The following is a 25,420-nucleotide window of genomic DNA, read 5'->3' on the forward strand; positions in this document are numbered from 1 at the left end:
AGAAAACCGAAAGAACTATTTTGAAAAAATCATTAGTTAACTCGAGTACTTGATCTTAGGGGTGCTTTATCACCTAATGCTTTGGGCCAAGTGGATCGGGAGCCATTAATCAAAAGCTCATTACATGGTTGCCATAGAGGGAAAAAAATTGGTTTTTGTTGTTTTTGTCTCGAAAATGTTCTGAGTCTTGGATGTAGTGGATATGAGGATGATACGATATACGATATAAAAAATATAACTAGTGATTGGTATGATTATGAACAGGGAAATAAGCGAGATTTCAAAGACATTTTATCCAATGTGAGCATGAGCACTTCTTGGAAAACAGAGGCTCAGTAATATTCCGTCCAGTAATATTATACACGGGCAGGTTCTCCGGTTCCCATTCCGTCTGGCTCAACGAGTTCAACAAAGAAGCGGCCAAAGCCTCGCCGGGACGGAACCATCGTCTCCCACCATCCCCTGCCTTCCTCACAGGTCTGTCAAATACTGTTGATTGGTTGATTCTTCAGCGGGAGATGGAAGCCATTGTATAATCTTCACCTGTTTGTCTCAACTTCAGTCCCTCGTAAAACCCACAATTCACCCCGCTTTTCTATTAACCAGGCGCCCATATTGGTCTCCTCCATTAACAGCAGCAAGAAGAAAACGACGACCCCTGCTGGAAGGTCTCCGATTCTGAGAATGGCTCAAAACCCAGGTAAGATTTCTTGTCAGTCCCCCGTGTATCGTCCAGTTCCGCCGGCTATGTGATTGTTGCTGAGATTTTCGCGTGAATCGAGTTAGTTGTTGCCCATTATTCTGAGAAAGGTCGGGAGGTGATTAGTGCCTTTGTTCTTACTCGGTCGACGGTCTTGCTCCGTCTGTAGTGACTAAGCAGCAGAAGGTTGTGATACCGAACAAGCACGGAGAGAAGCTCGTGGGCGTGCTGCACGAGACGGGGTCCAAAGAGATCGTGATCCAGTGCCATGGATTCACCTCTAACAAGGTTTCTGAATTTGTGATTTCACTTGATTCTATTATATAGCTCTCCTTAAATATTGGTTGTCCCTCATGCTACTTCTGGTTAGTCTGCGTTGGTCTGTATTCTGTATAAACGAATTGTTTTATCAAGTTGCATTAACGACTTTCCCCATGCTCAGGATAATGGAACTATGGTAAACCTCGCTGTTGCGCTGGAGAAGGAAGGAGTCACGGCATTCCGCTTTGACTTTGCTGGGAATGGGTACGTTTTTGTTTTATGGGTTGCTGTCATTCCTTTTCTTTAGTCACTTATGCTTGTATTTGAGTTCATTTTCTCTTGGGGGCATTAGACGACTAATCGGTGGTGATGCTTTAGAAAGAGTACTATATGTGCTTTTTGAGACAAATGATCAGAGCTCGAATGTTCTTAAATATCTTGTTCAGTAATAGCCTCTTTGGGGAAATCAGTTTTCTTTTATGAGTGCCATCTTTCCTTTCCTTTAATCACTTTTAGGTCGCATTCCTTTGCATTTGAGTTAATTGACTCCTCGGGGCACTAGACAACTACTTGGTGCTGATTTAGATAGGGTAGCCATATGTGCATTTCAAGATAAATGATCAAATGTTCTCAAACATTTTGTTCAGTAATGCTTATTTGTCGACAATTGGTTATTCTTTTGCTTGCTAGGGAGAGTGAAGGAACTTTTGAATTTGGTAATTATTGGAGAGAAGCCGAAGATTTGCGATCGGTTGTTGAACACTTTAAGGCAGAGAATCGTGTTATACCTGCAGTTCTCGGACACAGTAAAGGTTCGTCATCTCATTCATGCACGCCTAGAGCGCCTAACAAAAATAGAAAGCAAAGTAGAGCAAAGAGGAAATAATTGACCGATTGTGTTCAAAATTTTGTGAAATTTCCTTATGGAAAGAATAAGATTGTAGGAAATGGACCACTCTCTTTCTAACCTCTTTATCCCCAAATTAGCAATCACACTATTAGTCATATGTTGGTGGTATTATACCCATACTGTGGTGATGTTTGAGTAGGAGGTAGTGTCGTACTACTCTATGCTTCTAAGTACCACGATATTGGAGCTGTTGTGAATATATCGGGGCGGTACAATATCGAAGGAGGTGTGAAAGAACGTCTAGGAGAAGATTACATGGAGGGACTGAAGAAGGATGGTTTCATTGATGTCAAGAACAAATCAGGTAATCTTCCAAGTACATGCTAGTAATTTTACCTTTCTGCTTTTATTCTTTTTCTGCTGCCAAGTTAGCAGGGAATTGCTAATGAATTTGGGACAAGTACATGCTATATATTGAATAGTTACACTGTAAGCTGAGTACCGTATCCAAACAAGGTACTAGGAAAGTTTCCAGGCCTAAACGGACTATGTCTAAAAGTATATACCTGCAGAATTATTTCTAAATGGAAATTAGCAAAATTATGATCAAGCTTCTCCAGAGGCTAAGTTCTTCTGTGCAAGCTGAAGCTTTACTCGAACATTTCGGTTTTGAGTATTATTATCTGGCATCTAGAAAACAGGAGGGAGCTACACGAGGCTTGGGGAATCAATTGGGAGGTCTGAGCAGTTTTAAAAGTACACTCGCTAGAGTATTGTTTGAGTGGGACAAAGATCTTTTTTTTTTTTTTTAAATCATCTTGGCTAGTCTGTTATTCCTCAATTCTCCCTTATCATTAGTATCATGGGATTCCCGAGTACTTGCATCGTGGATTCTATGGAGGTAGTGAGCAAGAACTTAGAAACAGTCCCTGTATTCCAGAGACACTGGTTTAATGCTTTAATGCTAGGTAGTTCAGCGTACACTTCATTGATGGAAAAATCTCCATTTTTCTCATCTCTCTTCTCTCTCCTTTTGCTTGTTCAATGGAGAAGGAGAATTCTCAAAAGAATAATTGATGGAGAAATGGAGAGTAGACAACTTTGTCTCACATGATTTAGAGAGTTGTAAACAACCATCCAGAAGCAAAAAAGAGAGGTTTGTTGAGCTCTTTTTGTTTGGCGGACTCAATATAGGAGAGATGGGAGGAACATGATGAAAAGAGCTTTTTCTGTGAAACAAGTGCATTCTTAGTTGTGATCGAGCTGGAGCTTGCCTTGGATACTGTATTGGAGCTTAAAGATGGTGGGTGCACATTTGGTTTATGGAAAGATCTCATTCTTTTCATCTCCCTCCGTTCTCTTCTCTTATTGAGTTCGAGGTAGAAGAAGAATTGCCTCTTTTATTATATGCTTGATCAGGCATGGATCTATCACCCTTGTGGCTTGTCTCTCACTCTCTATGTTACCCCTTTCTCTCCCTTTTAATGGGACAGATTGTCTCTCTCTCCATATTAAAATATTCAGTCATTGGAATAAGAAGAGAAAAGAATCAAGGAGAGTGACTTTTCTATAAATAAATAAATAAAAAGAGAGAAGTTCCATGATATCTTTGCAAAAGGGTGAAGTTAAATGAAACAAATAAGTCGGACGTGATCTATGCAGAAAGGCGATACTTAAAATAACAAATAAGCGAGACAGATGGCCTTTCCAAGTTATCTTATCTTCCAAAGATGATATCAAAATCTTCTCTTTTTTATTTTCTAGGAACTGTGCTCTATCGTGTGACAATGGAAAGCGTGATGGATCGCTTGAACACAAATATGCATGAAGCGTGCCTTCAGATCGACAAGAATTGCAGGTAATTTTTTTTTTAGATGGGTCATACCTCCGTTTAATATTTGTTTATTTTCCACGTTTTAATGGTAATGCTACCGAGTATGGTTTGCTGAATTGCTGAATGCTTTCTCTACATCCATATGTCGCCCCATTGATTAGTGTGATAAGAGAATGTCTCCTGTATTTCTAAAGGAAAAAATAAAAATCAAATACAGGTCTTCTTGTCAACATGTGGTGTTGCATTCCATGCAGTCTGAACATTGTGTTGCAACCGCAATATCTCTATATTGTCAAGTTTTCATTTCCCTTAGTGTTTTCTCTTGAAGATTGTAGGGGGCTTGCTTTAAATTTCAATCTGGGCCTCGCATCTCTGATTAACATAGTAACTTCCAGTATCTGATCACTGAAATCTCATTTACAGGGTCTTGACTGTTCACGGAACCAAGGATGAGATCAATCCAGTGGGAGACGCAATAGAGTTCTCGAAAATAATACCAAATCATGAGCTCCACACAATTGAAGGAGCCAATCACGTGTACTCCTCACTTCAAACTGAGCTGGCCACGGCCGTCCTAAGATTCATCAAGTCCACTCTTCAGGATAACAAAGACAAATAAACTATGAACAGGTACTTATTTTCTTCTCACTTTGTGCTGGATAAAAAAATTGACATGACTCCAGATTACACTATAAGTCAGAGTTTGATTTCCATGGTGGATTTATCTGCTGCAGGCACCTGCGATGAATTTGGAAGAGCGCTGGACATAGCTTAAAGTCCATTTCAAAGTCGGAAGCCGATGATATATTTGCAAATGACAGCCATATTATTTCAACTTGAGTCCTGTATTTCAAATTCTATTGAGAACTTAGCACTTTGATTTTGTGGGTAGATGATGGTTATTTTGGTAGTTATCTCTATGAAAGTGGTCGGTTATTGTACCGAACCGCATTAACTGTCTGGAGACTTAGCTTACAACCTGCGGAGGATTAAACCGTTTCTGTTCACGGCATTGAAATATAAGATTTCTGTTCTGGTTGGGCTGCCTCATAGCAGTCCCGATTCTTGGCATCTGATTTCTCTGATGCACAACTGAGCGCTTGATCCTTGGGCTTCAGTTGGAATATTATTACCGTTTTTCAGACAATTGACTGGAATATATATCATGGAAATTGTTAGCATTCTGGTTCAGATTCCCCTTCCTGTTCGTACTACCGACTGAGCGAATACCTATGTGGGAACCAAACAAAGTTCACCCGCATCATCGTTATGATCATCTGTAAGCCAGTTGAGTAAGCCTTAAAGTAGAAGGATGAAGAAATTTCCAAAAACAATTTAAAATAATAATAATAATAATAATAATAATAATAAAGCAAAATATCGTTTTTATGTCATTTACTTGTGTTGGCTCACAAGGAGCATAATTTTTCTTGGTTCTCCGCGAATCGATTAATAGGTAGTCATTTTCATTATAACTGTAAAATTATCATTTGGGCCTATACGAACTTGAGTCACAATGAGCATAATTTTTCTTGGCTCTCCACTAATCAATTAATAGGCAATCATTTTATTATAACTGTAAAATTTTCATTTGGACCTATACGAACTTGAGTCACAATGAGCATAATTTTTCTTGGCTCTCCACTAATCAATTAATAGGCAGTCATTTTTATTATAACTGTAAAATTTTCATTTGGGCATATACGAACTTGAGTCCATTTGCAATCAAAAAGCTATAGGTAAGTTGCTTGGACCCAAACCTCATATAAACTTGTAGTTTCTTTCTCTCTCTTTTTTTTTTCCGTGTGGGACAACATATCTTAACACTCTTCCTCATATGGCAACGTGTGATCCAGCACGTGCCATGTGCCTTCAGACAAACACCTGCCCTCAATAACTGACCACGAGCTAGGCATGGTTATTACAATCGCGATTCAAATCATAGAATCGATTCAAGGGGTGGCTACCAATTCCGATTCCATGGCATGAATCGGGAAGGTAGAATCGTGGTTGAATCGCGATTCAAATCGCAAAATCGTAGAATCGGACTGGTTCTACGATTCTAGTTTCAACCCAAAGTCATATGCCCCATCTCTTTCCCTCCTAATTTCTCTCATTATGCAACAGTATTGCTCATCGGTTTTCTTACTTTATGAAAAGTTTGAAACTTGTCTCTTGGTTGTAAGTGATAGGGACTTGGAAAGTTTCTGGAACTGCTTTGAAATGGGTTCCGGCTGATTCTTGATTGCCGTATAGTTTGAGATGATTTAGGTTGGAATTTTTTCGACTTTTTTAGGTGCAAAGATGATTTCAAGAAGGGACAGGCCAAGAAGAATTTAGAGAGGAAAAGCAACTTCGCCTACAGGATCCATGACCACGGTACTATATCAATTTTCATTTGAGATTGTTATAGTGGGAGCACTCTCTTGTGAAGATTAAACACCATCTGATTTTGATAAACGAAATAGGAAGTAGTAAGATTTATCATTTGATATTTACTTTTACTATTTCGGACATGAGATTTGGTGTGTGTATATATATATATATATACATTTTTTAATTATAGGTTGAATCTTACTATTCATGATTCGATTATACAATTCACGATTCCACGACCCTCAATTAATTCTAGGTAGAATCGCGATTCTGACAACCTTGGAGCCAAGCATTGTCTTCTGCGCTCAGGCGAGGAGGAACAAACACCAAACTAGTCTCGGAGCTTCACGCTTAGGCTTAACTATTGGTGTGCTTTTTTGCTATCTCGAAACTAGTCTAAGTCACTCTTTGGCCTAACTAACATGGCTTAACTAGAGGTGTATTTTTGCTACCTTGGAACTGGACCAGGTCCCCCTCGAGGCTCACTAACATGAGGCGCACTCTTGGTGCCTCCAAACCGAATCTGGCGTGGTGTGAGCTCACACTTGCGCACGAAAACGCAACTCGTTCTGACACCATATAAAATAAGGAATTCCTTATTCCTTCATTATTATTATTATTACTAGGTTTTTTTGCCCGTACGTTGCACGGGATTTCTACCACAAATATATTTTTATATACATAATTCAAACTTAATTGTTTTAGTTAAATTTCAAAATTTTCATAAAAAAATTCCTTTTTCTTAAGTATATAATAATATCTATTAATTATATCCAAATATCTGTAGGAATTTTGATCAATTCATATATTACAAATATATTGAAGAAGCATAAGAAATATAGTGTTGTAACATTTTCAAAATTATCATTTTTTTCAATCCGATAAAAAATTTGTAACTGTATTTTTTTTCATTTCACTTGCTCTCTTATTTTTATTTGTTGTCGTGGGTAACCTCTTGAGATCTTGATCTCTTTGTTGTGCTCTCTACAATATTCTCTTAATTGAGATTTCTAATGAGACTGACCAAAAAAACAGTTTTGAGGATAATTTTTTATTTTTTCAGAAAAATAAATTTCACTATTTGTTGTGCTATTCTTACTCTAATCTCATACATTAAATTTCATAAACTTGAATAATTTTAGCTAAAATGAATCAATTATTTCCACAAGGGATTTACTTTATTGAGTTTTTATAAGATTTGCAATAGTTTTAAAGTATTATTCAATAAAAGTTTAAATTTATATAATTATTAATTTTTTTATTTTCCTAAGATTATGAATATTAATTTACTATTGAAAAATAATAATGATTCAAATTAGTGTATTCTTAATTTTCATATTTACAGCATTTTTTAATATACCCCATTTATTATATAACATTAGTGGTAAAGTTTATTTGAATTGGCATTGGCATTGATGGTGAAAATACTATTGAGAGACCATTTAATGCAAACAATCAGTAGACTTTATTTTTTATAGCCGATTTATTAGTGGTGAGAAGTGGAAATTAATATTTTTAATATCGAATTTAACAATTTAAATTATTGGCCGTAATTTATTTCTCTCCACACATATATATATCAATAATATCTCTCTACTAAGATATATTGACCGTAAAGCATATGTACACTATGATCCGTTAATTGCAGTCAAGTTTGTTTATATATATAATATAAAGTTAGTTTGGATTGATTTTTTTATCTAGGAAGATAAACAGTGATTGGCATTTTATTTCTGGGAGAAAGAGGAATTATGAACCTTATATCATGATCAAGATTTTTGTCATTATCAACTGTCCAAAGCTGAAACTTTTTGCTTTTTTTTTTTCAAAAATTTATGGTCTCATGTCTTGGTATGTTTCGGTTAAGACAAGTCTTTATTTTTTGTAAAACATGTGTAGTAATGTGCAGTAGGGTTTGTTCTGGATTCCTTCTTGAAATGAACATTAAGGGGACTTTCATCTAGGGGCAACAAATAGAAGTTGTTTATTTATGTTCGTTGTTATGTCACGTTTATATGGTGTGCTGAAAAATAATAAAAATGTCCCAAAAAATACCTGGGTGAGCTGAGTGACCGGATACTTTTATTGGGCATGTCGGTATTCTTGTCAAAAGGTTCCACTTTAGGCAAATATGGGACAAATTTAAAAATTGAAAAAAATAAAACTCAATGGGTGACTCGAACGATTAGTTCCACGGGATGCCTTATCACCCAATTCCTGTACTAACTGGTTCGTGAGTCATTGATTGAAAGATCGCGAAATGGGTCTCCATTGAGATTGAAAAAAAATGAGAACAAAAAAAAAACTGAAAGAACTATTTTGAAAAAATCATTAGTTAACTCGAGTACTTGATTTGAGGGTGCTTTATTACCTAATGCCTTGGGCCAAGTGGATCGGGAGCCATTAATCAAAAGCTCATTACATGGTTGCCATAGAGGGAAAAAAATTGATTTTTTGTTGTTTTTGTCTCGAAAATGTTCTGAGTCTTGGATGTAGTGGATATGAGGATGATACGATACGAAACATGTTTTGCTTAAACTTTTGATGAAAATGGAAGTCCGCGATCTTATACGATATAAAAAATATAATTAGTGATTGGTATGATAAGTGAGATTTCAAAGACATTTTATACAATGTCTCAGTGATATTCCGTCGGGTAATATTATACCCGGGCAGGTTCTCCGGTTCCCATTCCGTCTGGCGCACTGAGTCCAACAAGGAAGTGGCCAAAGCCTCGCCGGGACGGAACCATCGTCTCCCCCCATCCCCTGCCTTCCTCACAGGTCTGTCAAATACTGTTGATTGGTTGATTCTTCAGCGAGAGATGGAAGCCATTGTCTATAATCTTCACCCGTTTGTCTCAACTTCAGTCACTCGTAAAACCCACAATTCACCCAGCTTTTCTACTAACCAGGCGCCCGTATTGGTCTCCTCCATTAACAGCAGCAAGAAGAAAACGACGACCCCCGCTGGAAGGTCTCCGATTTTGAGAATGGCTCAAAACCCAGGTAAGGTTTCTTGTCACAGTCCCCCGTGTACCGTCCGGTTCCGCCGGCTATGTGATTGTTGCTGAGATTTTCGCTTGAATCGAATTAGTTGTTGCCCATTATTCTGATAAAGGTCGGGGCGTGGTTTCCGATCATCGGGCCTGATTGGTGCCTTTGTTCTTACTTGGTCGGCGGTCTTGCTCCGTTTGTAGTGACTAAGCAGCAGAAGGTTGTGATACCGAACAAGCACGGAGAGAGGCTCGTGGGCGTGCTGCACGAGACAGGGTCCAAAGAGATCGTGATCCTGTGCCATGGATTCATCTCTAACAAGGTTTCTGAATTTGTGATTTCACTTGATTCTATTACATAGCTCTCCTTAAATATTGGTTGTCCCTCATGCTGCTTCTTGTTAGTCTGCATTGGTCGGTATTCTGTATAAACGAATTGTTTTATCAAGTTGCATTAACGACTTTTCCCGTGCTCAGGAGGATACGACTATGGTAAACCTCGCTGTTGTGCTGGAAAAGGAAGGAATCACGGCATTCCGCTTTGACTTTGCTGGGAATGGGTACGGTTTTGTTTTATGGGTTGCTGTCATTCCTTTTCTTTAGTCACTTTTATGTCTTATATCCTTGTATTTGAGTTCATTTACTCTTGGGGGCATTAGACGTCTAATTGGTGGTGCTGATTTAGAAAGAGTACTATATGTGCTTTTTGAGACAAATGATCAGAGCTCAAATGTTCTTAAATATCTTGTTCAGTAATAGCCTCCTCGGGGAAATCAGTTTTCATTTTTGAGTTGCCATCTTTCCTTTTCTTTCAACACTTTTAGGTCGCATTCCTTTGCATTTGAGTTAATTGACTCCTCGAGGCACTAGACAACTACTTGGTGCTGATTTAGATAGGGTAGCCATATGTGCATTTCAAGATAAATGATCAAATGTTCTCAAACATTTTGTTCAGTAATGCTTATTTGTCGACAATTTGTGATTCTTTTGCTTGCTAGGGAGAGTGAAGGAACTTTTGAATATGGTAATTATTGGAGAGAAGCCGAAGATTTGCGATCGGTTGTTGAACACTTCAAGGCAGAGAATCGTGATATACCTGCAGTTGTTGGACACAGTAAAGGTTCGTCATCTCATTCATGCACACCTAGAGCACCTAACAAAAATAGAAGGCAAAGTAGAGCAAAGAGGAAATAATTGACTGATTGTGTTCAAAATTTTGTGAAATTTCCTTATGGAAAGAATAAGATTGTAGGAATTGAACCACTCTCTTTCTAACCTCTTTATCCCCAAATTAGCAATCACACTATTAGTCATATGTTGGTGGTATTATACCCATACTGTGGTGATGTTTGAGTAGGAGGTGGTGTCGTACTACTCTATGCTTCTAAGTACCACGATATTGGAGCTGTTGTGAATATATCGGGGCGGTACAATATGGAAGGAGGTGTGAAAGAACGTCTAGGAGAAGATTACATGGAGGGACTGAAGAAGGATGGTTTCATTGATGTCAAGAACAAATCAGGTAATCTTCCAAGTACATGCTAGTAATTCTACCTTTCTGCTTTTATACTTTTTCTGCTGCCAAGTTAGCAGGCAATTGCTAATGAATTTGGGACAAATACATGCTAGATATTGAATAGTTACACTGTTAGCTGAGTACCGTATCCAAACAAGGTGCTGGGAAAGTTTCCAGGCCTAAACGGACTATGTCTAAAAGTATATACCTGCAGAATTGTTTCTAAATGGAAATTAGCAAAATTATGATCAAGCTTCTCCAGAGGCTAAGTTCTTCTGTGCAAGCTGAAGCTTTACTCGAACATTTCGGTTTTGAGTATTATTATCTGGCATCTAGAAAACAGGAGGGAGCTACACAAGGCTTGGAGAATCAATGGGGAGGTCTGAGCAGGTTTAAAAGTACACTCGCTAGAGTATTGTTTGAATGGGAGAAAGATCTTTTTTTTTTTTTTGTTATTTTTTTTTTAAATATCATCTTGGCTAGTCTGTTATTCCTCAGTTCTCCCTTAGCATTAGTATCATGAGATTTCCGAGTACCTGCATCGTGGATTCTATGGAGGTAGTGAACAAGAACTTAGAAACAGTCCCTGTTTTCCAGAGACACGGGTTTAATGCTTTAATGCTAGGTAGTTCAGCGTACACTTCATTGATGGAAAAATCTCCATTTTTCTCATCTCTCTTTTCTCTCCTTTTGCTTGTTCAATGGAGAAGAAGAATTCTCAAAAGAATAATTGATTAGACCAAGGAAAAATGGAGAGTAGACAACTTTGTCTCACATGATTTAGAGGGTTGTAAACAACCATCCAGAAGCAAAAAAGAGAGGTTTGTTGAGCTCTTTTTGTTTGGCGGACTCATATAGGAGAGAAGGGAGGAACGTGATGAAAAGAGCTTTTTCTATGAAACAAATGCAGTCTTAGTTGTGATCGAGCTGGAGCTCTTCTTGGATACTGTCCCCATTTAGAATCAAAGTATTGGAGCTTGAAGATGGTGGGTGCACATTTGGTTTACGGACAGATCTCGTTCTTTTCATCTCCCTTCGTTCTCTTCTCTTATTTAGTTCGAGGTAGAAGAAGAATTGCCTCTGCCTCTTTTATTATTTGCTTGATCAGGCATGGATCTATCACCCTTGTGGCTTGTCTATCACTCTCTATGTTAACCCTTTCTCTCCCTTTTAATGGGACAGATTGTCTTTCTCTCCATATTAAAATATTCAGTCATTGGAATAAGAAGAGTAAAGAATCAAGGATAGTGACTTTTCTTTTGGGGGGGGGGGGGGTTTAGTTCCATGATATCTTTGCAAAACGGTGAAGTTAAAAGGAACAAATAAATCCGACGTGATCTATGCAGAAAGGTGATACTAAAAATAACAAATAAGTGAGACAGATGGCCTTTCTAAGTTATCTCATCATCCAAAGATGATATCAAAATCTTCTCTTTTTTATTTTGTAGGAACTGTGCTCTATCGTGTGACAATGGAAAGCATGATGGATCGCTTGAACACAAATATGCATGAAGCATGCCTTCAGATTGACAAGAATTGCAGGTAATTTTTCTTTTAGATGGGTCATACCTCAGTTTAATATTTGTTTATTTTCCACGTTTTAAAGGTAATGCTACGAAGTATGCTTTGCTGAATTGCCGAATGCTTTCTCTACATCCATATGTCGCCCCATTGATTAGTGTGATAAGAGAATGTCTCCTGGGTTTCTAAACGAAGAAATAAAAATCAAACACAGGTTTTCTTGTCAACATGTGGTGTCGCATTCCATGCAGTCTGAACATTGTGTTGCGACCGCAATATCTCTATATTGTCAAGTTTTCATTTCCCTCAGTGTTTTCATTTCCTTGCTTTAAATTTCAATCTGGGCCTCGCATGATCACATCTCTGATTGACATATGTAACTTCCAGTATCTGATCACTGAAATCTCATATACAGGGTGTTGACTGTACACGGAACCAAGGATGAGATCATCCCAGTGGGAGACGCAATAGAATTCTCGAAAATAATACCAAATCATGAGCTCCACACTATTGAAGAAGCCAATCACGGGTACTCCTCACATCAAACTGAGCTGGCGACAGCCGTCCTGAGATTCATCAAGTCTACTCTGCAGGAGAACAAAGACAAATAAACTATGAACAGGTACTTATTTTCTTCTCACTTTGTGCTGGATAAAAAAATCGACATGACTCCAGATTACACTATAAGTCAGAGTTTGATTTCCATGGTGGATTTATCTGCAGCAGGCACCTGCGATGCATTTGGAGGAGCGCTGGACGTAGCTTAAAGTCTATTTCAAAGTCGGAAGCTGATGATATATTTGCAAACTACAGCCGTATCATTTCAACTTGAGCCCTGTATTTCAAATTCTATTGAGAACTTAGCACTTTGATTTTGTGGGTGGATGATGGTTATTTTGGTAGTTATCTCTATGAAAGTGGTCTGTTATTGTATCGACCGCATTAACTATCTGGAGACTTAGCTTACAACCTAGGGAGGATCAAACCATTTCTGTTCACGGCATCGAATTATATAGATTTGTGTTCTGGGTGGGCTGCCTGATAGCAGTCCCAATTCTTGGCATCCAATTTCTCTGATGCGCAGCTGAGCGCTTGATCCTTGGGCTTCAGTTGGAATATTATTACCGTTTTTCAGACAATTGACTGGAATATATATATCATGGCAATTGTTAGCATTCTGGTTCAGATTCACCTTCCAGTTCGTACTACCGACTGAACGAATACCTATGCGGAACCAACCAAAGTTCACCCGCATCATCATTGTGATCTTCTGTAACGTAGTTGAGTGTGCGTTAAAGTAGAAAGAGGAAGAAATAATATATATAAAAAAGAACAAGCAGAATATCGTTTTCATGTCATCGACTTGTGTTGACTCACAAGTTGCATAATTTTTCTTGGTTCTCCGCTAATCGATTAATAGGTAGTCATTTTCATTATAACTATAAAATATCCATCCGTCTCTACACGGACTTGAGTCCATTTGAACTCAAAAATTTAAGCTGATAGGTTATTGAACTCAAGTTTCATATAAGTTTATCCAATTCTCATATAAACTTGTGGTTTCTTTCTCAATTTTTCTTGTGAGACAACATATCTCAACACCCGCCTTTACGTGATAACGTGTGATCTAGCACGTGTCACGTGCCCTTAAACAAACATCCGCCCTCAACAATTGACCACGAGTCAAGCATCCTCTTCCGTACTTGGGTGAAGGGGATAAACACCAAACTAGCCTCAAAGATCCACACTCGAGCTTAACTAGAGATGCACTTTTACCACCTCGGAACTGGACTAGGTTACTCTCGGGCCTAACTAACATGAGGCACACTATTGACTGCCTTGAAACTAAATCTATCTTGGTGTGAGTCCACACCTGCGCCACAAGCGTAACCCGCTCCGATACTATATAAAATTTCCACTTGGATCTACAAGGACTTGAACCTATTTACAATCTAAAAACTTAAGCTGATAGGTTGCTGGACTCAAATCTCATATAAGCTTGTAGTTTCTTTCTAATTTTTTTTTCATGTGAGACAATATATCTCAACACCATGGCATGGGGGGACGCTGAAACATAAAAGTGAACTCAAAACGATCAAAGAAGCCGTCATGAGGATTAGGATCTCCTTTTGCCAACACCAACATCCCGTTTAGTTGGGCAAATAGAAATTGCAATGCGGCCCAATTCAGTTGGACTTGCTATTCCTTCATGTGGGTGCATTTTCTGGCATGAAATGCAATTTCGAGTCTGCCCGGAATCCCCCATGTCACGTTTGGTATAAATGAATGGAATGTAGCTGAATGAGTGGAATCTATATATAACATATAATTGCTGGAGTGTTCAACATTGTACGCCATTTGTCTAAAACTTAAAAATGAAGACTTCTCATTCACCAACTCTTCATATGCCTAATGTTTTCATGCCTTCCACTTACATTATTATTATTATTATTATTACTACTAAGTTTTTTTCCTCGTACGTTGCACGAGACTTTTACGACAAATATATTTTTATATACATAATTCAAACTTAATTGTTTTAATTAAATTTCAAAATTTTCATAAAAAATTCCTTTTTTTCGTATATAATAATATCTATTAATTATATCCAAATATCTTTAGGAATTTTGATCAATTCATATATTACAAATATATTGGAGAAGTAGAAGAAAAACAGAGTCGGAACGTTTTCAAAATTATCAGCTTTTCCATTCCGATAAAAAATTGGTAACTATAACTTTTTTTCATTGCACTTACTCTCTTATTTTCTTTTGTTATCGTGGGTAACCTCTTGAGATCTTGATCTCTTTGTTGTGCTCTCTACAATATTCTCTTAATTGAGATTTTTGAAGAGATTGAGAAAAAAAAAAGGTTTTGAGGATAATTTTTTATTTTTCTAAAAAATAAATTTCACTATTTATTGTGTTATTCTGACTCAAATCTCATATGTTAAATTTCATGAATTTGAATCATTTTAGCTAAAATGAATAAATTATTTCCACGAGGGATTTACTTAATTGAGCATTTATAAGATTTGCAATAGTTTTAAAGCATTATTCAATAAAAGTTTAAATTTATATAATTATTAATTATTTTATTTTCCTAAGATTATGTATATTAATTTACTATTGAAATAACAATAATGATTAAAATTAATGTATTCTTCATTTTGATATTTACAACTATTATTTAATATACTCCATTTATTATACAACATTAGTGGTAAAGTTTATCTGAATAGGCATTGGCATTGATGGTGAAAATACTATTGAGAGAGCATTTAATGCAAACAATCAGTGGACTTTATTTTTTTATAGCCGATTTATTAGAGGTGAGAGGTGGAAATTTATATTTTTAATATCAAATTTAAAATTAAAATTATTGGTCGTAATTTATTTCTCCACGCACATATATATAAACAATATCTCTCTACTGAGATATATTGACTGTAAGACATATATACACTATGATCCATTAATTGCAGTCAAGTTTGTTTATATATATAATATAAAGTTAGCTGAAATTTGTCTAATTTGAGCCAAAATGATTCAATTATTTTCATGAGAGATCAAAATATATTTATTTTATCAATTCTCATACAATTATTTAATCTTGAGGATAAATTTACTTATTTATTTTATTTTTGGGCGTATATCTGAATTAATTGTAAGTATATTTATAATTGCGTCACTCTTTATTTGTAATTTAATTCATGTAAATATATAGTAGGATTTAATTTCTTTGAAATAGTATTATTTAATCCCAAATGCAGATGCCGGGAGATATAATGTTTTATAAGTAAGCTAGACCCACAAAAAGTAGCTTATTATCAATAAAAAAATTTATTTCAAATAAGCTCATAATGAGGTGGCAAACAAATAATTGAGAACGATTATATTATCGAAAAAGTATCAAATTATTAATTTATTAAAGCAGTGAAAAATTGTTTAAGTAGCAACATCATTTAATGCAAGCAAGCCTAATTAAATCCTTAAGTAATAACTACCCAAATTTCGGAATTCCCAACAACAATTCATACTCAATATGAAGAAACGCCGGACCACCGGTATCTGACAATATAATTTGTATTGGCTCTCCCTGCATGAACGGGTCATTCTGCTTTTCCATTTGGTAGTTCAAGTTCTTTGTTAGGGAGATACATTTGCATGTTTGCAATTCAGGAACAAATTTATCAAGAGTTGGCTAAACAACAAAACATCAAAAACTATCGATTCGTCACATGCCAGAGACTTAATACCACCTCATTTTCTTTGGATAGGCCTTCTACATGATCATTGTGCCTACAAGAAATAACTGAGTAGATTTAAAAAATATTCTCTTAAGGAAATAAGAAGCGAAATAAATACTAACGATTGTGATCGGATGAGAGCTTGTGTAGCTATCACCACTTTGAGAAACAAATCTGAGATTTTTTAATAAATGATTGATGCATGTCCATACAACTGACGATATTAATCGTGTCACGAATCATAAAAATAATGCTTATTAGAATACAAAATAGGATTTTATCATAATAAATAGTATAATTATAATTATTATTATAATTCTAATTACGTACATATATATCAAATCTTACCGATAGCTTCACGCAGTGTTCTATGCAATTTCTCTAAAAAAACAACTTGCTTATCCCGTTAGCACACGGTGATTCTTCTTGGTAATCCAGCAACACTTTAATTATATATGTCGACGTCATATTCAGTTTTCAATTTTCGTTTGTAAAATATGTGTCAGTTCAAATAAGCATTATCCGAGTTGTTGTACTTATATCACATCCTGTGCACCTCACGCATAAATCTGATTCTTACGAAATCGTTCCAGAAGGTTACCTGGTTAAGAATCTAACGCAAACTGTGGGAGGTAAATTGTTTTATACATAAACTAGATCTATAAGAAGTAGCATATTATGATAAAAAGAATTATCCGTGTATTTCGAATAAAATTTATATAATAAAAATCCTATCATGATTCAGCTGATACCTCAACACCTCTGTCAGATCCCCTGGTCTTAACGCCGCCGTCCGTGAAGAATGCAGCTACTAGAGATCATGGTAAAACGGAGGCAAAAAAAGGAGGGCCATCAGAGACTTAAGGAGAGACTAGGGTTCACTATAAGTAGACATGGTGAGATCGCATTGAGCTTCAACAAACAGCGAAGGCGCAGCACCTGCAGGCTTTGCAGTCGGCGGCGGCTTCACAAAAGTAATTACACTCTTGGTTTGGTACTCTCAAATTCTTAACATTAAAGGAAACAAAAAAAAAAAGAGCGGATCTCTAGCCTGAACAACAAAAGTAATGAAATGATTCGAAGTGAAGAACATAATATGAACCAAACAAACAATCACCTACCTCAGGAGCCATCTTGATGTCAGCTTTGCTTCGAGATGCATCCTCAAGGTTGATGAGGGGTTTGGAAATATCCCTTGGTAACATGCTCACTAAAGGAGTTCCTGCATGGCCCAGCCTGGCTCGATAATGTAACCGAACGATTGGGATTAGGGAGCTTATTACCCAAAAATTAGCAAAAACAAAATCTCTAAAAATTACCTGCGAGTGCAAGGTCCTCACAATCACCATTTCTTCTGATGATATCGACCTTTGCCAGCTATGCTATTTATGTCCAATTCCTGCATGTTAGTTTAAATCATTGAAATTCAAATTGAAAAACCATTAGCTGTGATTATGTCATGTTTAGTGTATCGTATTAGTAGATTGTATGCACGTTAAAAAGTTGTCCTCTAGTAATACCATCACACTTAACCTCAAGAACAAGCTCATAGAGAGGTGACAAACGAAAAACCGAGAACTATTACATCATCAGAAAATCACAAATTATATTCACCCAGAAAAAGAAAAGCGCAAATTCTTAGATCATCAAAGCAGTGGAAAATTATCTAAGTGCAACACCATTTAATGCAAGTTAACCTAATTAAGTCATTATGTAATAGTTGCTAAAATGGCAAAGTTCTCAACAACAATCTATGCTTAATATAAAGAACCGCCAATCGATAGACCAACTGTGGTCGAACAATAGAATTAGCAGTAGCTCTCCACACATGCTTTGCCCATTTTAGTTTTGCGTTTAGTAATTGGAATTCTTTCCAAAGGAGATACATTTTTATATTCGCAATTCAAGAACAAGAAAGTTGGCAAGACAAGAAAACATAAAAAAAAAAACCCTTAATTCATACATGCTAGAGACCTAAATATTGTACTCACTAATTATGCATAATTTCTGTTAATGGCAGTTTATTAATCTTTCTATCATCATTTGTATATTTTTATTATATTAAGTCCGTAAGATGCTTGTTGGATACTGCCTTACCAAGAGTTGAGAATATTAGGGATGAAATCATCTAGTAAAAGTTTCTAAAAATAGTTCATGATCATAAGAATCCTAGCTTGGCATTATTATGGGAAAAATATAGGTCATAGCAAAAATTTTTGTTTTTGTGTCAATTTTATCACAACATTTTAAAATTATACTATATAACATAATGTTTAGGGTGTAGTGTCAATTATAGCATAACTTTAATTTTCCATGAAAATTAAACGGAAAGCCGATGTGAGGCATACATTGATGAATAGTGAGCCTAGACTTTTGCCATATGTGGAACAACTCATATTTCGACTCACCAGGTGCTCTTTTACTCACCCAACTCTCTCACCATCAATACCCGAATCTCATTCCCGCCTCTTCACATATAAAATTGCTCTTTTTAAAAACAAATACACGAACAATAGAATGAAAAAGGAAGCTAATACCTTGCAAATGAAATGCAAATCTTAATTCGTTTTCTTCTATGGAAACAAAAGAGTGAGAAATATGAATAGAGAGACTGGCAAGCTCATGGGTGAAAAGGGTGGACAAATGGCAAAGTACTGAGCTGAAGAGAAATTTGGGATTGCAGTAAAGTGGGAGATGTGTGAACAGGCAGGAATGGGATTCGTGCATTGATGGTGAGGGACTCGGGTGAGTAAAAGGGCACTAGGTGGGTTGAAATATGGGTTATTTTGCATGTGACAAGAGTTTGGGCCCACTATTCATTCACGGATGCACCACATTAGCCTTCGGTTTAATTTTTACAAAAAATTTGACGTCATGACATAATTGACACTACACCCTAAACGATGTGCTATTTAGTATAATTTTAAAAGATTGTGATAAAATTGACACAAAAGTAAAATGTTGTGTTATGATTGATACTACACCCTAAACTATATGTTATATAGTATAATTTCAAAAGGTTGTGATAAAATTGACACAAAGCAAAAGGTTGTGTTATAACATATATTTTTCCCACTAATGATTTTGGAAAAGCCTCATCTCTGTTTATTTCCATTTTTAGTATGTGATATTAATGAAGATAGAGTAGTGAGTCTCATACTATATGAGATAGATGCCGAGATAGATGTCTAAACACCTATGTGATAAGCAGGTCGAAGATGACCTAATGATAATGTTCGTAAAGGGGAAATTACACTATATAAGCCAACATCATTTTCCCAATTTTACTTTTAGAAAAGTCTTCTCTAATTTTCAACTCCATTTTTCTTCTCAAAATTTGAATTTATTTCTCCACATAAACTTTAGAAAACATGTTTACAAATATAAAATTGTGTATTTTCAAGTGGAGCTTGAAATTTGAAAAACTTGTTTACTAAGTGAAAACGTGAAATTATTTTTATTTTTTTATGATACATATATATTAAATGTTAATTCATGTAAAAATTTGCCAATTTTCAAAAATTAGATAGACTACAATAGAAATTGAATATCTATTGCAATCATAGAACCAAAAATGATCATATAAAAAAGATTTAAAATATTAATATTCAAATCGATAATTAAGGTCTAATAGGGAATCAATAACAAAAGGCTCATAAATCATCCAACCAATATGAAATAATAAAGGGTAAAATACACTCCCCTCCATTGAGATTTTGCCTAATGATATTCCAACCCAATCTTGATCAAAATAAGCACTCCATCCCCATTCTTAATAGTAAAATTGATATTACACCCCGTTTTCCATATTGACCTAATTGAAAAAACTTTTTTGGTCCTTAATCTTTAGCTTATTTTTCAATTTTGTCCTAATTCATATTGTTTCTCAATATTGTTTCAAGGTGACACAGTTAGTCCACGTTTGGTCGTATAATTTAAATCATTATTAAATCTGTGGACATGCAAATTTTTGTGGATGAAAAAAGTTTGAAACTAAGAAAATACATAAAAAGGAAAAATAATGTTGGTAACTGCTCTGGTCGAGATCATTGGTGATCATTAAGGTTTTCAGTACCCTATGTTGGAGTATTTGTCATTGGCCCTCTACTTGAAACATTGACATCTTAAATTAGGACATCTAAAGTGTCATTATTGGACCAAGTTTATATACCGTGAAAAATAGTTGTCCGTAACTTTGTGGGAATGTTGGTAGTATTTACTGCAAAACACGAGTATCCGGTATGGGCTTGATCTCTCAATATCAAATGTAGTGGTTCTCGATATCGATCTCGAAGAGTGGATGTTTAGCTGTCGGACACCCTTGCTTTAGAGCGTTGAGAGCTTCAATGGTTGTTGACGAGTTCTTCTCTTTTCTTTTTTATTTCAAAATATTTTTTATTTTTAAAACTATTACACATTAATAAGTTTATCAAAAATTCAAATAGTAAAACCAAAGTGAATAAACTATGTAATGTTGAAGATGATGATAATTCAAAAGAACAAAGAGTTAGAATGAAAGTGAAAAGAAAATAAAGGTTGAGAGTCAAAAGAAGTTTATCTTTTTAAGTCAATAAAGTTAATGAGGTGGAGTATCTATTTTGGTTTAAAATGTGGTGGAGTACCATTGAGCAAAACTTTAGGGAAGGGGAGTGTATTTTACCAAATAATAAATTTTCACACACTTCTTCCATGAATGGTTGCTTGGTAATCATTCCACATTTGGCTAGCAATACAATTTATAATGATCTTCCAGAGTAAATTAAAAAAATTACACTTGTGTATAAGCACAATTGCATAATACAAAAGACATTAACGGATTACGTATATACTTGAAGTAAAAGAACATAGGTAATGATAATAATATGGAAATAGTACTCTATCATTAAACAAATTAAAAACCAAAATGATAGATTAACGTAAAGGTACAGAGACATTAAAATCAATTAAAAAGAATTGATACTTACGGGAGACTGTGAAATGGTGAATGAATCAGTATATTGGTGTATATATAGATAATTATACATATACAGACTATACAGTTAAGAGTAAAAAAAAAGTGGAAAAAATAAAAATGGAAAAACAAATTGCATGATTGGAAGACCGCCTTTTCCAATTAAGAGCAATAGGAGGGATTTTATTTGGAAAATCGTTTAAATTGGTTCTTCAAATCCCTTTTAGTTTTGGAGAATTAGGAAAGTTTTTCCTAAAAAAAGTGTTCTCTAGTTTAGTTAAGTAAACATGTTTTTTATGGTTTTCTATTTTTTAAGAAATTTTTCCAGAAAAGTGAAAAATTTTCTCAAAGTAAATAGTGCCTAAACTTTTCATTTTTATTTTAAATCAAGCCTAATGTAAATATAAATAAATATATATATATATAAAAACACCAATTCAAAAATTATAAAAAAATTAAAAATAAATAAATAAAAATAAGAATCCACCCACCTCCTCCGAGATTCAGATGATTAAAAAGTAGACTTTTTTTGTTTGCGCAAATAACAGTAAAAAAACAGCGGAGGAATTGATGATAATTACATGATTTGGAAAAACTTGATATAAACTGACAAATTTTAGATGATCATATGTCAAATAGCGTGGTGAGAAAAAATTGATAAAAATTCTTTAATAAATAATAATTATGGTAATTATCCGAGTAATTAGCACCAAGTCCCTAGTTTCATGTAATTTGATTGGTACTTCCTTACGCCACGCAGCGAGATTGGATCACCTAATAATTTCTCATATAAACTAGTATTTGAAAGCACTTGCTCAATTACTTCTAATGCCAATCAAAATCTGTCATTACTACGTTAGAGAAAATTATAGTAAATCCGAAGGGTTTTAGCCTAATGATTAAGGAAGAACCCATGTGTCCATCTGATCTCAAGTTCGAAAATCCCTAGAGCCACCAAAGCATCTATGGGGTGATTACTCACTTTGTGTACCGCCAAAAGTGAGCCCGAGAATTAGTAAGATGAAATCCAAACTCCTTAGGTAAGGAAAAGACAAAAAAAAATAAAAAAATAAAAAAGAAAGTTGCAATAGTGTAACTTTCAATTTCTCAAAGTACATTAAGGATAATTATTTCTAATTAATGACAACCACCAAACTAAGAGTGCTATTGTAGAGGAATTCTTGCGACAATCTTATTTCGTCATGTGGTATGAAAAAGAATCAATTATAATGTAGCAAATTCGTAAATGAGGTTCTAATCATTTAAGTTCTCATAATTGTAAATGGATATGATTAACTATCATATTCTCTCTACATCACTTTTTCTTACGCCGATTAGAGGAATTTAATAAAGAAGTAAGAATAATGAGCATTGGGATGTACGTGGTAAAACTCTCAAGACGAGGAAAACATCCATAGACAAACGGAGAGATTTCACTATGTCAATAAATCGAAAATTACACCCTCGAGAAGACAATTGTATTTCCCATCCCTCATTACAAGATCCAACCAAAGAAGTGCCTCACAATTCTGTCATTTTCACCACTCTTTTACTTTAATAAGCCTAGAGACTCTAAAAGAATAACTTGAGAACGTTCCAATATGATTACGCGTGATTCTCCTATCTCACCCACATTATTAACTTACAAGGCCCAGTATTTATAGATACAAGACCCCTAGATATCTTCTAAAATATATCCAAAACATCCCTAAATCACCTATGAAGATTTTTCCTTTAAATAGATTTTGAGTTGCAATGAAGTTGAACCAAAAAGGAAATGGAATCATGAGGAAATCTTGCACTCGGCCCTCCGATCTAGCAGCTCCATTTTTTGTGTTGTAACAAGAAGTTGCTTGTTCAACTCTATACTTTGTACTGTAGAAAAATTTGTTCCATGCTGCAGCGCAGACTGCTGAATGCTCCCCTTGCCTTTGGTTATTCATCAACATTTCCAAGTCTTTGGATTCTTTGTTGAATACGAGACACTTAAACAATCTCCATGTTGGCTCGTATTTTGCTAAGTCCGCATCGATCTAGAATCAACCTGCTTTATCACAGCCCCTCACGGGCTCCACCTCATCCTGTGTGAATGCGCAAGTCCGAGCCGCCCTTAGACTCCTTCGGGTGTCTAGCTTCCTCAGTTTCACCATGGTGTATCCTCCAAAGCTAACCTTTCGATAACTCGTATTCCCAACTTCAGCATCACATGAGACCACCAATTCTGCAAGCCCATTGCATTCCCATGATCTCAACTGCTCACTATGTATGTCTCCTGCTTGCAAGCTATTCCACCATAGAGCTTTTAGCCTCCATTCACATCGACTCTGAATAATCTCAATGCCAGGCAGAGCTTCCGGAGCTTTTGGCCCGAGCTCCACCTTCATCCGAAGCTTCTCTGCTTGTCCTCGACATGTGCTCTCAATCCGCTTGACCAAAACATGTACATCTAAAGCCACAGTATTGGTAAGTAATTTTGAGGTCGTACCCCACGCGTGCAATCTGTGCTTTTCTACCTTATTAGTCCCGAGTCAATCACTGCCATCCTCAAGTGACTCCAAGTGCTTTTCTTCAAGAGCTAAACATTCCAATGTTGTCGTTGTAGGTCCTTTTAAAACAATCTCTTCATCACCATGAGAGCGCCCTTCAAGATTATTACGACTCCACCTTGGTACCTGTACTTCTAGCCAAGACTATCAAGGGTACCTAACGAGATCAATTTTTCTTTCAATGCCAGGACATGCCTAACATCAGCCAACAAAATCTCACCACCATTAAATAGCTTGATATGCATTTCATCCATTCCAACAATATCATAGTGTCACTGTCAGCCATGTGAACTTTTCAACCTTCGATAGACCAATAAGTAGAAAATAATCCTCTATTATGGCAAACATAGAAAGTGCATTCCGAACCAAGAATCCATGTAATTCCTAACATGCCAGATGTAGTGAGAATCTTGAGACATGCATTCCCGTCACTTGTTGTTGTCAAAACATCTCATGCATGTGACTTCCTTCCGCTACCACCGTGTTCCCAAGAGCTCACCTTGCTTGTCTCTTATTGGATAGTCCCTCTTGAGATGGCCTTCCTCATTGCAATTCTAGCAAAACAATTTTCTACTCCTTGACTTGCTCCTATCACGATATCCCTTCTCGCCCGATGCCCCTTGCTACCTAATGGTACTCCATTACCTTCTTCTACAATTCGTTCGAGTTCAACAATGCCTTGACATTTTCCAAAGTGATGCTCATCCTACCATATAGCATGGCATTCAAAAAACTCTCGTATGCCTCCAAAAAAGAACATAGCATTGATAGAGCATGATCCTCGTCTTTAACCCTGACCCCCAAGTTTGCGAAATCCATCATGATTTGATTAAAGATGTTACGTGATCACCTATGAAGGTCCTTAGACGCATTTTCAACCAGTACAATCATTACTTCAAGTACAACCTGTTCGTTAGGAACTTCTGTTGATAAAATGATTCCAATTTCACTGACACTTACGATGCCCCTGATGACATACGCATGCCTTTATTTGATAGGCTTAACTGGATGTTGCTTAGAGCCTTCGACATCACCGCCTTATTCTCTTCTGGTGATAGGGTCGCGAGCAGTTTCTTCTCTCCTTCTAATGCTCCCTTAAGGTCGTGTTGCACCAGTAAAGCCCTTGATTTTCCATAGCTTGAAGTCGTTCGTCCTGACAAACTTTTCCACATCGAACTTTACTCTCGACATCTTCCCCCACTCCGAGACCTGTGCTTTAATACCAGTTGTCATGGAGAATGCCAAATTAGATTAATGTAATTGAAAGGTAAGAATAATGAACACGGGGATACACATGGTGAAACCCTCAACGCAAGGGAAACATCAACGAACAAAGTAGGGAGATTCCACCATATCAATAAATCGGAGATTATACACTAAAGATCGCTCTCATGTTTCTCAGTCTTTGTTATAAGACCCAACTTGAGAAGAACCTCACAGTTCTCTCAATTATCACCACTCTTTCACTCTAATAACCTTAGAGACTCCAAGAGAATAGCTCGAGAACTTTTCAATGCATGATTTCCTAATGTCAATTACGTTATTAACTTACAAGGCTCATCTCGTATTTATAGATATAAGACCCCAAATATCCTCAAGAATATATCTAAAATTCCTAAAC

General features: G+C 36.0%; 2 protein-coding genes across 6 annotated transcripts; both read left to right on the plus strand.

The window, feature by feature from the left end:
* Window positions 1-289: 289 nt before the first annotated feature.
* Window positions 290-4,792, plus strand: LOC116197372. The gene is made up of 9 exons (XM_031527504.1): window positions 290-477; window positions 607-700; window positions 870-988; window positions 1,143-1,225; window positions 1,652-1,773; window positions 2,011-2,175; window positions 3,576-3,669; window positions 4,069-4,275; window positions 4,380-4,792. The coding sequence occupies exons 2-8, from the start codon at window positions 685-687 to the stop codon at window positions 4,262-4,264; spliced, it is 795 nt and encodes a 264-aa protein (XP_031383364.1). The 5' UTR covers window positions 290-477; window positions 607-684; the 3' UTR covers window positions 4,265-4,275; window positions 4,380-4,792.
* Window positions 4,793-8,528: 3,736 nt separating this feature from the next.
* Window positions 8,529-13,192, plus strand: LOC116197373. Of its 5 annotated transcripts, none has more exons than XM_031527510.1 (9): window positions 8,544-8,804; window positions 8,965-9,029; window positions 9,221-9,339; window positions 9,494-9,576; window positions 10,015-10,136; window positions 10,374-10,538; window positions 11,981-12,074; window positions 12,469-12,675; window positions 12,777-13,192. In XM_031527510.1, exons 2-8 carry the CDS (start codon window positions 9,014-9,016, stop codon window positions 12,662-12,664), a joined length of 795 nt encoding a protein of 264 aa, XP_031383370.1. In that variant the 5' UTR covers window positions 8,544-8,804; window positions 8,965-9,013; the 3' UTR covers window positions 12,665-12,675; window positions 12,777-13,192. The 5 variants fall into 5 exon arrangements, with proteins under 5 accessions (XP_031383367.1, XP_031383366.1, XP_031383370.1 ...); XM_031527509.1 differs by having other exon boundaries at window positions 8,545-8,804; window positions 8,892-9,029; XM_031527508.1 differs by having other exon boundaries at window positions 8,546-8,804; window positions 8,936-9,029.
* Window positions 13,193-25,420: the final 12,228 nt, after the last annotated feature.

Source organism: Punica granatum, chromosome 2, assembly GCF_007655135.1.
Source record: "Punica granatum isolate Tunisia-2019 chromosome 2, ASM765513v2, whole genome shotgun sequence".
NCBI classification, from domain to species: domain Eukaryota; kingdom Viridiplantae; phylum Streptophyta; class Magnoliopsida; order Myrtales; family Lythraceae; genus Punica; species Punica granatum.

Bases quoted from the DNA above. Each gene is read 5' to 3' on its own strand.
- LOC116197372 (XM_031527504.1), top strand. The intron at 989-1,142 runs GTTTCTGAATTT...CCCCATGCTCAG, and splicing joins ATGGATTCACCTCTAACAAG to GATAATGGAACTATGGTAAA. The intron at 1,226-1,651 runs GTACGTTTTTGT...TTTGCTTGCTAG, and splicing joins TTTGACTTTGCTGGGAATGG to GGAGAGTGAAGGAACTTTTG.
- LOC116197373 (XM_031527507.1), top strand. From the start codon at position 8,846: ATGGAAGCCATTGTCTATAATCTTCACCCGTTTGTCTCAACTTCAGTC. The intron at 9,030-9,220 runs GTAAGGTTTCTT...CTCCGTTTGTAG, and splicing joins GAGAATGGCTCAAAACCCAG to TGACTAAGCAGCAGAAGGTT. The intron at 12,075-12,468 runs GTAATTTTTCTT...TCTCATATACAG, and splicing joins CAGATTGACAAGAATTGCAG to GGTGTTGACTGTACACGGAA.